Genomic DNA, 16,417 nt, shown 5'->3' with positions numbered 1-16,417 from the left:
CTAGTACAGTCTATAGAGTCATACAACTAGTACAGTCTATAGAGCCATACAACTAGTACAGTCTATAGAGCCATACAACTGGTACAGTCTATAGAGTCATACAACTGGTACAGTCTATAGTCATACAACTAGTACAGTCTATAGAGTCATACAACTGGTACAGTCTATGGAGTCATACAACTGGTACAGTCTATAGAGTTATACAACTAGTACAGTCTGATGCAGTCTATAGAGTATACAACTGATGCAGTCTATAGTCATTCAACTAGTACAGTCTATAGAGTCATACAACTGGTACAGTCTATAGAGTCATACAACTGGTACAGTCTATAGTCATACAACTAGTACAGTCTATAGAGTCATTCAACTAGTACAGTCTATAGAGTCATACAACTGGTACAGTCTATAGAGTCATTCAAATAGTACAGTCTGATGCAGTCTATAGAGTATACAACTGATGCAGTCTATAGTCATTCAACTAGTACAGTCTATAGAGTCAGTATATAGAGTCATACAACTAGTACAGTCTATAGAGTCATACAACTGGTACAGTCTATATAGTCATTCAACTAGTACAGTCTATATAGTCATACAACTAGTACAGTCTATAGAGTCATACAACTAGTACAGTCTATAGAGCCATACAACTAGTACAGTCTATAGAGTCATACAACTAGTACAGTCTATGGAGTCATTCAACTAGTACAGTCTATGGAGTCATTCAACTAGTACAGTCTATGGAGTCATACAACTGGTACAGGCTATGGAGTCATACAACTGGTACAGGCTATGGAGTCATACAACTGGTACAGGCTATTGAGTCATACAACTGGTACAGGCTATTGAGTCATACAACTGGTACAGTCTATAGAGTCATTCAACTAGTACAGTCTATGGAGTCATACAACTGGTACAGGCTATTGAGTCATACAACTGGTACAGTCTATAGAGTCATTCAACTAGTACAGTCTATGGAGTCATACAACTGGTACAGGCTATTGAGTCATACAACTGGTACAGTCTATAGAGTCATTCAACTAGTACAGTCTATGGAGTCATACAACTGGTACAGTCTAGAGTCATACAACTGGTACAGTCTATGGAGTCATTCAACTAGTACAGTCTATGGAGTCATACAACTGGTACAGTCTATAGAGTCATACAACTGGTACAGTCTATAGAGTCATACAACTGGTACAGTCTATAGAGTCCTACAACTAGTACAGTCTATGGAGTCATACAACTGGTACAGTCTATGGAGTCATACAACTGGTACAGTCTATGGAGTCATTCAACTAGTACAGTCTATGGAGTCATTCAACTGGTACAGTCTATGGAGTCATACAACTGGTACAGTCTATAGAGTCATACAACTGGTACAGTCTATGGCGCCATACTGAGAGCGAGATAGAAAGACAGAAGTGAGTGAGGGTAAAAGGAGAGAGACAGAGGTGAAGACGCCGAGACAGAGGAACCAAAGAGAGGGGGAGAGAAGTAAGAGCCCACGTGGTGTGTCTGATCACTGCTGTTTGATCTTCAGGGTTAATTAGACTCCGGATCAATGTCTTCCTGTCTCGGGGAGGAGGAGGGGAAGTGGTTATGACGAGGAGAGGAGGCCGATTGGCACACAGCGGTCTATGACTCATATGACTGCAGGGATCTAATGGTATTAGTCTCCCCTCCCACGTTACCCAAATGGCACCCTATTGCCTATATAGTGCACTACTATTGGTCAGAGCCCTATGGGTCTTGGTCTAAAGTAGTGCACTATTTAAGGGAAATGGTTCCATTTGGGACAGATGCTGACTCTCAGGGTAACAGGAGCTGTCCACAATCCCACACACCGGTAGGCCAATCAGTGGCTAATTAGGTAAGCATTGTGGGAAATGGTAAACTGGCCTTTATTGTGAACTCTGACTGGAAGTGGTCAAGCAGCCCATTTTGGAGCTGAGCAAATGTTTTCTCACGACGCAAAGGGGGTTGTTGTAAGTCTAGTTAAAATCATCATGGTCAAATACAGGCTGAATTGAATCACTTTTCAGCACACCTTTCCCTCCCTCTCTCTGCCCCCGACAGTCTCTCTTTCTCTCTGTCCATTCAGTCCAAAGGGCTTCATTGGCATGGGAAACTTGTTTTAATTTCCAATTCAATTGAAATAAACAAAAGTGAGAAGTCACAAAACAAACATCACCAAAAACCGATTTGAATTTGACAGTAAATTACGGAGTCAATGTGGAGGCTATATACAGGGGGTACCGTTATAGAGTGAATGTGGAGGCTATATACAGGGGGTACCAGTACAGAGTCAATGTGGAGGCTATATACAGGGTATTACGGTACAGAGTCAATGTGGAGGCTATATACAGGGGGTACCAGTACAGTCAATGTGGAGGCTATATACAGGGGGTACTGGTACAGAGTCAATGTGGAGGCTATATACAGGGGGTACCGGTACAGAGTCAATGTGGAGGCTATATACAGGGGGCACCGGTACAGAGTGAATGTGGAGGCTATATACAGGGGGTACCAGTACAGAGTCAATGTGGAGGCTATATACAGGGTATTACGGTACAGAGTCAATGTGGAGGCTATATACAGGGGGTACCGGTACAGAGTCAATGTGGAGGCTATATACAGGGGGCACCGGTACAGAGTGAATGTGGAGGCTATATACAGGGGGTACCAGTACAGAGTCAATGTGGAGGCTATATACAGGGTATTACGGTACAGAGTCAATGTGGAGGCTATATACAGGGGTACCGGTACAGAGTGAATGTGGAGGCTATATACAGGGGGCACCGGTACAGAGTGAATGTGGAGGCTATATACAGGGGGTACCAGTACAGAGTCAATGTGGAGGCTATATACAGGGTATTACGGTACAGAGTCAATGTGGAGGCTATATACAGGGGGTACCGGTACAGAGTCAATGTGGAGGCTATATACAGGGGGTACCGGTACAGAGTCAATGTGGAGGCTATATACAGGGGGCACCGGTACAGAGTGAATGTGGAGGCTATATACAGGGGGTACCAGTACAGAGTCAATGTGGAGGCTATATACAGGGTATTACGGTACAGAGTCAATGTGGAGGCTATATACAGGGGGTACCGGTACAGAGTCAATGTGGAGACTATATACAGGGGGTACCGGTACAGAGTCAATGTGGAGGCTATATACAGGGGGCACCGGTACAGAGTGAATGTGGAGGCTATATACAGGGGGTACCAGTACAGAGTCAATGTGGAGGCTATATACAGGGTATTACGGTACAGAGTGAATGTGGAGGCTATATACAGGGGGTACCAGTACAGAGTCAATGTGGAGGCTATATACAGGGTATTACGGTACAGAGTCAATGTGGAGGCTATATACAGGGGGTACCGGTACAGAGTCAATGTGGAGGCTATATACAGGGGGTACCGGTACAGAGTCAATGTGGAGGCTATATACAGGGGGCACCGGTACAGAGTGAATGTGGAGGCTATATACAGGGGGTACCAGTACAGAGTCAATGTGGAGGCTATATACAGGGTATTACGGTACAGAGTCAATGTGGAGGCTATATACAGGGGGGTACCGGTACAGAGTCAATGTGGAGACTATATACAGGGGGTACCGGTACAGAGTCAATGTGGAGGCTATATACAGGGGGCACCGGTACAGAGTGAATGTGGAGGCTATATACAGGGGGTACCAGTACAGAGTCAATGTGGAGGCTATATACAGGGTATTACGGTACAGAGTCAATGTGGAGGCTATATACAGGGGGTACCGGTACAGAGTCAATGTGGAGGCTATATACAGGGGGTACCGTTATAGAGTCAATGTGCGGGGGCACCTGTGTCGGGGTAATATGTACACATGGGTAGAGTTATTATTGTGACTATGCATAGATAATAACAGAGAGTAGCAGCAGCATAGAAAGGTGTGGGGGGGGGGGGTAATGCAAATAGTCTGGGCAGCCATTTATTGGCTGTTTTGGAGTCTTATTGCTTGGGGTTAGTAGCTGTTTAGAAGCCTCTTGGACCTAGACTTGGCGCTCTGGTATTTTTAGGGCCTTCCTCTGACACCGCCTAGTATATAGGTCCTGGATGGCAGGAAGCTTGGCCCCGGTGATGTACGCACTACGTCCAGCTGGTCTCACAACCGAAAATCACATGTAACCAGCACTTTTGAGACCAGCCACCTGGACAGCTGATGAAACTGTAGGTTTCTGCAGAAACTGTCTCAGGGAAGCTCACCTGCATGCTCGTCGTTCTCACCAGGGTCTTGACCTGACTGCGGTTTGGCGTCGTAACCGACTTAAGCATTGTGAACAGAGTGCCCCATGGTGGCTGGCGGTGGGGTTATGGTATGGGCTGGCATAAGCTACGGACAACAGACACAATTGTATTTATTGGTGGCAATCTGAATGCACAGAGATACCTTGACAAGATCCTGAGGCCCATTGGCGTGCCATTTGTCCGCCTCCATCACCTCATGTTTCAGCATGATACTGCACAGCCCCATGTCGTAAGGATCTGGACACAATTCCTGTATGCTGAAAATGTCCCAGTTCTTCCCATGGCCTGCATCCTCACCAGACATATGTCACCCATTGAGCATGTTTGGGATGCTCTGGATTGGTGTAGACGACAGCCTGTTCCAGTTCCTCCATACTCACCAGACATGTCACCCATTGAGCATGTTTGGGATGCTCTGGATTGGTGTAGACGACAGCCTGTTCCAGTTCCTCCATACTCACCAGACATGTCACCCATTGAGCATGTTTGGGATGCTCTGGATTGGTGTAGACGACAGCCTGTTCCAGTTCCTCCATACTCACCAGACATGTCACCCATTGAGCATGTTTGGGATGCTCTGGATTGGTGTAGACGACAGCCTGTTCCAGTTCCCGCCAATATCCAGCAACTTAGCACAGCCATTGAAGAGCAGCGGGACAACATTCCACAGCCCACAATCAACAGCCTGATCAAATCTATGCGGTGGAAATGTCACACTTCACGAGGCAAAAGGTGGTATCACCAGATATTGACTGGTTTCCTGATCCCCCGCCCCTACCTGTTTTTTTTTGTTTTTTTTTGTGACCAACAGATGCATCTGTATTCCCAGTCATGTGAAATCTATAGATTAGGGCTTAATGAATGTATTTCAATTGACTGATTTCCTTATATGAGCTATAACTCAGTAAAATCTTTAAAGTTGTTACATTTATATTTGTTCAGTGTAGCTAACATTCTTTGATAACTGGTTAGATGGCATTATGCGTTTCCAAAACTGTGTTTTACTTTAATGTAGCTGTTGATAGCAACTAGCTGACTCATGCAGTGCTAATTTAAAGTTAGCATGCTTAGTTGGCTAGCAACCTTTTTAAAGTTGATTTAGAAAGTATATGCTCTTAAAGTTGTCTGAAAATTAAGTTGAAGCCAGTAGTCATGAGTGCAAACAATTTGGCTTGACTTGAAACAGTTGAAGTTATTTCTGTTGGGGTTTACATACAAGGCTGGCTTGCCTTGAAACTGTTGAAGTTATTTCTGTTGGGGTTTACATACAAGGCTGGCTTGCCTTGAAACTGTTGAAGTTATTTCTGTTGGGGTTTACATACAAGGCTGGCTTGCCTTGAAACAGTTGAAGTTATTTCTGTTGGGGTTTACATACAAGGCTGGCTTGCCTTGAAACTGTTGAAGTTATTTCTGTTGGGGTTTACATACAAGGCTGGCTTGCCTTGAAACTGTTGAAGTTATTTCTGTTGGGGTTTACATACAAGGCTGGCTTGCCTTGAAACTGTTGAAGTTATTTCTGTTGGGGTTTACATACAAGGCTGGCTTGCCTTGAAACAGTTGAAGTTATTTCTGTTGGGGTTTACATACAAGGCTGGCTTGCCTTGTTCTCCATATTATCACCCTGGAAAACATTTTCCGACATGACTACGGAATGCTGATCGGGTTTTATGTAATAAAAAAATATAAAAAGTGAGTTTTAACTTTGCATTGGGACATGACGCATATACTAATGCAAATCTATAGGTCACATGTGGTTATGTTTATGCTACCTACCCTTTAATTCAGAAAGACCACTGACATTATCTTTGGCAATGGGCGTGTTTGGCATTGCGACTGACTTAAGTCAGTATCTATGCAAACAGATGATAGTATTGTGACAGAGATATATTTATATTTTACTAGGTTAGTCACATTGAAAGGAAAAATCTATTTTTCAAGAGAGACCTGGCCAAAATAGCAGTACACAAAGTTGCAGACACATTTACAACGTAAAACCCAGTACAGTTTATACTGTTGTTCCCGCACCAGGCCCAAATCCCCATCATTCGCGTGAAGAGGAGACGAAGATACAGGGGCTGCAGATACGGGTGCCTTGTGAGAATTCATCGGCTTGTGGGTAACCCGCCTCTACCATCCATCCTATTGGCCATTGTGCAATCACTGGATAATAAACTGAACGAGCTCCGTTCGAGACTACCCTATCAACGGGACATTAAATACAGCAATATCTTATTTTTCACTGAGTCGTGGCTGAACGTCGACATGAATAATATACAGTTGGTTTGGTTTTCCGTGCATCGACAGAACAACTACCTCTGGGAAGACTAGTGGTGGTGGTGTGTGTCTGTTTGTCAATAACAGCTGGTGCTGTCAATAACCCAGCCGCGAGCTGCCTAGTGACACGAGCCTACTAGACGGGTTAAATGCCTTTTGTGCTCACTTCGAGGAAAGCAACACTGAAGCATGCATCAGAGCACCAGCTGTTCCGGATGACTGTGTGACCACGCTCTGCGTAGCCAATGTAAGGAATACCTTTAAACAGGTCAACATTCACCAGGCCGCAGGGACGCCAGACGGATTACCAGGACCTGTACTCAGAGCATACACGGACCAACTGGCAAATGTCTTAATTTACATTTTCAACATCTCCCTGACCAAGTCTGTATTACTTACATGTTTCAAGCAGACCACCATAGTCCCTGTATGTTACATTTTTTATACTTTAGTTTGTTTAGTAAATATTTTCTGTTATGGTTAAGTGCTTATAAGTAAGCATTTCACGGTTGGTTGTATTTGATTTGGTTTGATTTGAACATTTACACATTGAGCAGCAAGATGGTTTGGGAAAGTGTGGTGCAACTAGGGGTCAAAACATTGAATGACCCGCAGAGAGCTGGGACCAAAGTAACAAAGCCTACCATCAGTAACACACTACGCCGCCAGGGACTCAAATCCTGCAGTGCCAGACTTGTTCCCCTGCTTAAGCCAGTACATGTCCAGGCCCGTCTGAAGTTTGCTAGAGAGCATTTGGATGATCCAGAAGAAGATTGGGAGAATGTCAGATGAAACCAAAATAGAACTTTTTGGTAAAAACTCAACTCGTCGTGTTTGGAGGACAAAGAATGCTGAGTTGCATCCAAAGAACACCATACCTACTGTGAAGCATGGGGGTGGAAACATCTTGCTTTGGGGCTGTTTTTCTGCAAAGGGACCAGGACGACTGATCCGTGTAAAGGAAAGAATGAATGGGGCCATGTATCGTGAGATTGAGTGAAAACCTCCTTCCATCAGCAAGGGCATTGAAGATGAAACGTGGCTGGGTCTTTCAGCATGACAATGATCCCAAACACACCGCCCGGGCAATGAAGGAGTGGCTTCGTGAGAAGCATTTCAAGGTCCTGGAGTGGCCTAGCCAGTCTCCAGATCTCAACCCCATAGAAAATCTTTGGAGGGAGTTGAAAGTCCGTGTTGTCCAGCAACAGCCCCAAAACATCACTGCTCTAGAGGAGATCTGCATGGAGGAATGGGCCAAAATACCAGCAAAGTGTGTGAAAACCTTGTGAAGACATTTGACCTCTGTCATTGCCAACAAAGGGTATATAACAAAGTATTGAGATAAACTTTTGTTATTGACAATACTTATTTTCCACCATAATTTGCAAATAAATTCATTAAAAATCCTACAATGTGATTTTCTGGATTTTTGTTCTCATTTTGTCTGTCATAGTTGAAGTCTAACTATGATGAAAATTACAGGCCTCTCATCTTTTTAAGTGGGAGAACTTGCACAATTGGTGGCTGACTAAATACTTTTTTTGCCCCATTGTATACATATAGTTTTTTTTATATATTGTTTTTCCTTTTCTATGATTGTGTTTTCTGAATGTTGCAGTATCTCCTCCCGTCATGCAGGTGGCAGCCTACAACACTGAGGGGAAGAGTAACCCCAGTCAGGTGGCAGAGTTCACTACCTGTCCAGACAGACCAGGAGGACCATGTAGACCTGTCATCAGAGGCAGGGTACTGCCCAATTCCTTCAGACTGGCATGGGGTGAGTAGAGAGACACATACACAATCATCATCATCTCAAACACACAAAGAAATGTCTGCTCGCAACGGTGATACAGATCAAAATCCCTCTCACCGATACATCTGTGCTACCAGAGCTTTGTTTGTTTTTATGTCTGTGGATAACACTGGCCACCCTTGGTGTGATCAAGACTACTGGCCACCCTTGGTGGGATCAAGAGTTCTGACCACCCTTGGTGTGATCAAGAGTACTGGCCACCCTTGGTGTGATCAAGACTACTGACCACCCTTGGTGTGATCAAGACTACTGGCCACCCTTGGTGGGATTAAGACTACTGGCCGCTTTTGGTGTGATCAAGAGTACTGACCACCCTTGGTGTGATCAAGAGTACTGACCACCCTTGGTGTGATCAAGAGTACTGACCACCTTTGGTGTGATCAAGAGTACTGACCACCCTTGGTGTGATCAAGAGTACTGACCACCCTTGGTGTGATCAAGACTACTGACCACCCTTGGTGTGATCAAGAGTACTGACCACCCTTGGTGGGATCAAGAGTACTGACCACCCTTGGTGGGATCAAGAGTACTGACCACCCTTGGTGGGATCAAGAGTACTGACCACCCTTGGTGGGATCAAGAGTACTGACCACCCTTGGTGGGATCAAGAGTACTGACCACCCTTGGTGGGATCAAGACTACTGACCACCCTTGGTGGGATCAAGACTACTGACCACCCTTGGTGGGATCAAGAGTACTGACCACCCTTGGTGGGATCAAGAGTACTGACCACCCTTGGTGGGATCAAGAGTACTGACCACCCTTGGTGGGATCAAGAGTACTGACCACCCTTGGTGTGATCAAGAGTACTGGCCACCCTTGGTGGGATCAAGAGTACTGACCACCCTTGGTGTGATCAAGAGTACTGACCACCCTTGGTGTGATCAAGAGTACTGACCACCCTTGGTGGGATCAAGAGTACTGACCACCCTTGGTGGGATCAAGAGTACTGACCACCCTTGGTGTGATCAAGAGTACTGGCCACCCTTGGCGGGATCAAGACTACTGACCACCCTTGGTGTGATCGAGTGCTGGCCTGGTCAGAGGTAGTGTATTATATAGGGAATAGGGTGGTGCCATTTGGGATGGATCTATTGTCTATAAATATTGCCAGCTGGCTCATGACTCTTTAACAGAGCTATTGATCCATAACAGGAAGTAATAGTTGTATTCTCTCTCTAGAACCTCCTAAAGATAATGGAGGGGCGGAAGTGACCAAATACGTGGTGGAGATATCTGAGGGACTAAGCGGTAAGTTTCAACTGCAAATCAATCACATTTATTATAAATACCTTTTTACATTGGGGCGTGTTAGTGTTTAAATACTGAAGAGTCGAGACCAAATCACGGGCGCTGGACAGAGTGGATTTCAGTTGTAACAAAAGGCAGTTTTAATGAGTTAAAGGATATCTTGTCCTGCAGTTTTACGTGCACGGATCTAATTCATATAACCCGATAAGGAGTCAGGTGAAAAAGAGAACTTATACAAAGGTTACATTCATTTTTATACATAGAATAAAGTAGGTAGAGCCTTGTCGTGACGTCTTCTGAATGGTCCCGTAGGGTTGGAGGCGGACCCGCTCTAGCCAGAGCAGGAGCCCCCATTGGTGTACAGCAGTCTTCTGTTCTGGGCACCCGACCAGTAGCAAGGGGAAAATGTGTTTATACTAGGAGATGTTTGTGTCAGGGGTTCGTGAGGTACTATGGCTGGGTGTATGTGTTCATGCGATGGAATGTCTTTGTTTCCTGGGGTCGGGAGACAACAAAGCTGAGGAGATAGTGTTAGGGGGGGTAGTTTTATTGCTGGCTGTGTGAGCTAGTTCCTGTTTTAGCAGGGGTACGTACGTAAGATGACTTGTGTCAGGCGGTTTGGCTTGGCGCTGTATAATATATGAACTATGTATATGAATGTTTACATATATATAACAGGCGGCTGGTAACCTAGTGGTTAGAGTGTAGAGGTGGCAGGGTAACCTAGTGGTTAGAGTGTAGAGGTGGCAGGGTAGCCTAGTGGTTAGAGTGTAGAGGTGGCAGGGTAGCCTAGTGGTTAGAGTGTAGAGGTGGCAGGGTAACCTAGTGGTTAGAGTGTAGAGGCGGCAGGGTAGCCTAGTGGTTAGAGTGTAGAGGTGGCAGGGTAGAGTAGTGGTTAGAGTGTAGAGGTGGCAGGGTAACCTAGTGGTTAGAGTGTAGAGGTGGCAGGGTAACCTAGTGGTTAGAGTGTAGAGGTGGCAGGGTAGCCTAGTGGTTAGAGTGTAGAGGTGGCAGGGTAGCCTAGTGGTTAGAGTGTAGAGGTGGCAGGGTAACCTAGTGGTTAGAGTGTAGATGCGGCAGGGTAGCCTAGTGGTTAGAGTGTAGAGGTGGCAGGGTAGAGTAGTGGTTAGAGTGTAGAGGTGGCAGGGTAACCTAGTGGTTAGAGTGTAGAGGTGGCAGGGTAACCTAGTGGTTAGAGTGTAGAGGTGGCAGGGTAGCCTAGTGGTTAGAGTGTAGAGGTGGCAGGGTAACCTAGTGGTTAGAGTGTAGAGGTGGCAGGGTAACCTAGTGGTTAGAGTGTAGAGGTGGCAGGGTAACCTAGTGGTTAGAGTGTAGAGGTGGCAGGGTAGCCTAGTGGTTAGAGTGTAGAGGTGGCAGGGTAGAGTAGTGGTTAGAGTGTAGAGGTGGCAGGGTAACCTAGTGGTTAGAGTGTAGAGGTGGCAGGGTAGCCTAGTGGTTAGAGTGTAGAGGTGGCAGGGTAACCTAGTGGTTAGAGTGTAGAGGTGGCAGGGTAACCTAGTGGTTAGAGTGTAGAGGTGGCAGGGTAGCCTAGTGGTTAGAGCGTAGAGGAGGCAGGGTAGTCTAGTGGTTAGAGCGTTGGACTAGTAACCGAAAGGTTGCAAGATCGAATCCCCGAGCTGACAAGTTGACAAATCCAACAAAACACAGTGTACTACTCTTCATATTTTCAAGCAGGATGGTAGCTGCATCGTGTTATGAGGTATGCTTGTAGTCGTTAAGGACTGTGGAGTTTTTCAGGATACAAAATAAATGGAATGGAGCTAAGCTTTCAGCAGGCAAAATCAGAGAGGAAAACCTGGTTCAGTCTGCTTCCCACCAGACACTGGGAGATGAATTCACCTTTCAGCAGGACAATAACCTAAAACACAAGGCCAAATATACACTGGAGTTGTTTACCAAGACAACACTGAATGTTCCTGAGTGGCCGAGTTAGTTTTGACTTAAATCTACCTGAAAATCTACGGCCAGCCTTCAAAATGGCTGCCTATCAATGATCAACAACCAATTTGACAGATCTTGAATAATTTAGAAAAGATGAATGGGCAAATATTGTCCAATCCAGGTGTCCAAAGCTCTTAGAGATTTACCCAGAAAGACTCACAGCTGGAATCACTGCCAATGATGATTCTAACATGTATTGACTGAGGGGTTTGAGTACTTATGTAAATGAGATATTTCTGGATTTAATTTCCAACACATTTTTACAAACATTTCTAAAACCATATTTTCACTTTGTCCTGATGCGGTGTCTAGATGAAAATAAACATATTTAATCCATTTTGAATTCAGGCTGTAACACAATAAAACGCTGAATAAGTCAACAGCTACTGCATGACTACTTCCTGAAGGCTTTGTATGTAACATAGCCAAGAACAAGATGGCTTAGTAGTGTGTGTTCATGTCTCTCTCTGTGTGTCTGTCCGTGTGTCTGTCTGTCCGTGTGTCTCTGTCTGTCTGTCCGTGTGTCTCTGTCTGTCTGTCCATGTGTCTCTGTCTGTCTGTCCGTGTGTCTCTGTCTGTCTGTCCGTGTGTCTCTGTCCGTGTGTCTCTGTCCGTGTGTCTCTGTCCGTGTGTCTGTCTGTCCGTGTGTCTGTCTGTCCGTGTGTCTGTCTGTCCGTGTGTCTGTCTGTCCGTGTGTCTGTCTGTCTGTGTGTCTGTCTGTCCGTGTGTCTCTGTCTGTCTGTCCGTGTGTCTCTGTCTGTCTGTCCGTGTGTCTCTGTCTGTCCGTGTGTCTCTGTCTGTCCGTGTGTCTCTGTCTGTCCGTCCATGTGTCTCTGTCTGTCTGTCCATGTGTCTGTCTGTCTGTCCGCGTGTCTGTCTGTCCGCGTGTCTGTCTGTCCGCGTGTCTGTCTGTCCGCGTGTCTGTCTGTCCGCGTGTCTGTCTGTCTGTCCGAGTGTCTGTCTGTCCGCGTGTCTGTCTGTCCGCGTGTCTGTCTGTCCGCGTGTCTGTCTGTCCGCGTGTCTGTCTGTCCGCGTGTCTGTCTGTCCGCGTGTCTGTCTGTCCGCGTGTCTGTCTGTCCGCGTGTCTGTCTGTCCGCGTGTCTGTCTGTCTGTCTGTCTGTCCGTGTGTGTCTGTCTGTCCGCCTGTCTGTCCGCCTGTCTGTCCGCCTGTCTGTCCGCCTGTCTGTCCGCCTGTCTGTCCGCCTCTGTCCGTCTGTCTGCGTGTCTCTGTCTGTCCGCCTGTCTGTCTGTCCACGTGTCTGTCTGTCCGCGTGTCTGTCTGTCCGCGTGTCTGTCTGTCCGCGTGTCTGTCTGTCCTCGTGTCTGTCTGTCCGTGTGTGTGTGTGTGTGTGTCCCTCTAGGTGTGTCGTGGGAGCTGGCGTACAGTGGTCCAGCCATGGAACATGTGTGTGAGGGCCTGAATCCAGGCCACTCCTACCAGACCAGAGTTTACTGCATGAGTGAGGGGGGGCAAAGCCCAGTGAGTCAGCCTTACTGCACCACACACACACACCTCTGCATGTACTGGAGTGAACGATACACACAGTCCGCGCAGCCACGAGAGCTTTAGACCAGCCTTGTCTTTCTTCCTGTCTGTGACGTTTCTCACCGTTATATCTCTGTCACTCATGATATAACTAACAACAAAATAGCTCAATTTCTAGAACTTTCTATTTCCATGTCTCTCTCTCTCTCTCTAGCCTTCTATTTCCATGTCTCTCTCTCTAGCCTTCTATTTCCATGTCTCTCTCTCTCTAGCCTTCTATTTCCATGTCTCTCTCTAGCCTTCTATTTCCATGTCTCTCTCTCTCTCTCTCTCTCTCTAGCCTTCTATTTCCATGTCTCTCTCTAGCCTTCTATTTCCATGTCTCTCTCTCTCTCTCTCTCTCTCTCTCTCTCTAGCCTTCTATTTCCATGTCTCTCTCTCTCTCTCTAGCCTTCTATTTCCATGTCTCTCTCTCTCTAGCATTCTATTTCCATGTCTCTCTCTCTCTAGCGTTCTATTTCCATGTCTCTCTCTCTCTAGCCTTCTATTTCCATGTCTCTCTCTCTAGCCTTCTATTTCCATGTCTCTCTCTCTCTAGCATTCTATTTCCATGTCTCTCTCTCTCTAGCCTTCTGTTTCCATGTCTCTCTCTCTCTAGCCTTCTATTTCCATGACTCTCTCTCTCTAGCCTTCTATTTCCATGACTCTCTCTCTCTAGCGTTCTATTTCCATGTCTCTCTCTCTAGCCTTCTATTTCCATGTCTCTCTCTCTCTCTAGCATTCTATTTCCATGTCTCTCTCTCTCTAGCATTCTATTTCCATGTCTCTCTCTAGCCTTCTATTTCCATGTCTCTCTCTAGCCTTCTATTTCCATGTCTCTCTCTCTAGCCTTCTATTTCCATGTCTCTCTCTCTCTCTCTCTCTCTCTCTCTCTCTCTCTCTCTCTCTCCTTCTATTTCCATGTCTCTCTCTCTCTCTCTCTAGCCTTCTATTTCCATGTCTCTCTCTCTCTCTCTCTAGCCTTCTATTTCCATGTCTCTCTCTCTCTAGCCTTCTATTTCCATGTCTCTCTCTCTCTAGCCTTCTATTTCCATGTCTCTCTCTCTAGCGTTCTATTTCCATGTCTCTCTCTCTCTAGCGTTCTATTTCCATGTCTCTCTCTCTCTAGCGTTCTATTTCCATGTCTCTCTCTAGCCTTTTATTTCCATGTCTCTCTCTCTAGCCTTCTATTTCCATGTCTCTCTCTAGCCTTCTATTTCCATGTCTCTCTCTCTCTAGCATTCTATTTCCATGTCTCTCTCTCTCTAGCATTCTATTTCCATGTCTCTCTCTCTCTAGCCTTCTGTTTCCATGTCTCTCTCTCTCTAGCCTTCTATTTCCATGACTCTCTCTCTCTAGCCTTCTATTTCCATGACTCTCTCTCTCTAGCGTTCTATTTCCATGTCTCTCTCTCTCTAGCGTTCTATTTCCATGTCTCTCTCTCTCTCTAGCGTTCTATTTCCATGTCTCTCTCTCTCTCTAGCATTCTATTTCCATGTGTCTCTCTCTCTCTAGCGTTCTATTTCCATGTCTCTCTCTCTCTCTAGCGTTCTATTTCCATGTCTCTCTCTCTCGCTAGCATTCTATTTCCATGTCTCTCTCTCTCTAGCGTTCTATTTCCATGTCTCTCTCTCTCTAGCGTTCTATTTCCATGTCTCTCTCTCTCTAGCGTTCTATTTCCATGTCTCTCTCTCTCTAGCCTTCTATTTCCACGTCTCTCTCTCTCTAGCATTCTATTTCCACGTCTCTCTCTAGCCTTTTATTTCCATGTCTCTCTCTCTCTAGCATTCTATTTCCACGTCTCTCTCTCTCTAGCCTTCTATTTCCACGTCTCTCTCTCTCTAGCCTTCTGTTTCCATGTCTCTCTCTAGCCTTCTATTTCCATGTCTCTCTCTCTCTAGCCTTCTATTTCCACGTCTCTCTCTCTCTAGCCTTCTATTTCCACGTCTCTCTCTCTCTCTAGCCTTCTATTTCCACGTCTCTCTCTCTCTCTAGCCTTCTATTTCCACGTCTCTCTCTCTCTAGCCTTCTATTTCCACGTCTCTCTCTCTCTAGCCTTCTACTTCTTCACGACTCCGTTCCCTATTTAGTGCACTACTTAGGACTCTATTTTAGCCCCTATTGCTCTGGTTAAAAAGTAGTGCACTATATATGGAATAGGGTGCCAGCCCTGGTCCTAAAGTAGTGCACTATATAGGGAATAGGGTGCCAGCCCTGGTCCTAAAGTAGTGCACTATATATGGAATAGGGTGCCAGCCCTGGTCCTAAAGTAGTGCACTATATAGGGAATAGGGTGCCAGCCCTTGTCCTAAAGTAGTGCACTATATATGGAATAGGGTGCCAGCCCTGGTCCTAAAGTAGTGCACTATATAGGGAATAGGGTGCCAGCCCTGGTCCTAAAGTAGTGCACTATATATGGAATAGGGTGCCAGCCCTGGTCCTAAAGTAGTGCACTATATAGGGAATAGGGTGCCAGCCCTTGTCCTAAAGTAGTGCACTATATATGGAATAGGGTGCCAGCCCTGGTCCTAAAGTAGTGCACTATATATGGAATAGGGTGCCAGCCCTGGTCCTAAAGTAGTGCACTATATATGGAATAGGGTGCCAGCCCTGGTCTAAAGTAGTGCACTATATATGGAATAGGGTGCCTGCCCTGGTCCTAAAGTAGTGCACTATATATGGAATTGGGTGCCAGTCCTGGTCCTAAAGTAGTGCACTATATATGGAATAGGGTGCCAGCCCTGGTCCTAAAGTAGTGCACTATATATGGAATAGGGTGCCAGCCCTGGTCCTAACGTAGTGCACTATATATGGAATAGGGTGCCAACCCTGGTCCTAATGTAGTGCACTATATATGGAATAGGGTGCCTGCCCTGGTCCTAAAGTAGTGCACTATATATGGAATAGGGTGCCAGCCCTGGTCTAAAGTAGTGCACTATATATGGAATAGGGTGCCTGCCCTGGTCCTAAAGTAGTGCACTATATATGGAATTGGGTGCCAGTCCTGGTCCTAAAGTAGTGCACTATATATGGAATAGGGTGCCAGCCCTGGTCCTAAAGTAGTGCACTATATATGGAATAAGGTGGCAGCCCTGGTCCTAAAGTAGTGCACTATATAGGGAATAGGGTGCCAGCCCTGGTCCTAAAGTAGTGCACTATATATGGAATAGGGTGCCAGCCCTGGTCCTAAAGTAGTGCACTATATAGGGAATAGGGTGCCAGCCCTTGTCCTAAAGTAGTGCACTATATATGGAATAGGGTGCCAGCCCTGGTCCTAAAGTAGTGCACTATATATGGAATAGGGTG

At 45.9% G+C, this 16,417-nt stretch overlaps 1 protein-coding gene across 1 annotated transcript in view; it reads left to right on the top strand.

The window, feature by feature from the left end:
* The window catches only part of fndc3a (fibronectin type III domain containing 3A), a 190,269-nt gene that overhangs the window by 137,909 nt on the left and 35,943 nt on the right, over positions 1-16,417 (top strand). The window contains 3 exon segments of the mRNA XM_065024164.1: positions 8,199-8,337; positions 9,556-9,624; positions 12,948-13,066. Of these exon segments, the coding sequence (XP_064880236.1) occupies positions 8,199-8,337; positions 9,556-9,624; positions 12,948-13,066 (327 nt within the window).

The sequence above is a fragment of the Oncorhynchus nerka genome, linkage group LG11 (assembly GCF_034236695.1).
Source record: "Oncorhynchus nerka isolate Pitt River linkage group LG11, Oner_Uvic_2.0, whole genome shotgun sequence".
Classification (NCBI taxonomy): domain Eukaryota; kingdom Metazoa; phylum Chordata; class Actinopteri; order Salmoniformes; family Salmonidae; genus Oncorhynchus; species Oncorhynchus nerka.
Note: the sequence above shows the minus strand (reverse complement) of the source record. Positions and strands in the feature narration are given on the sequence as shown.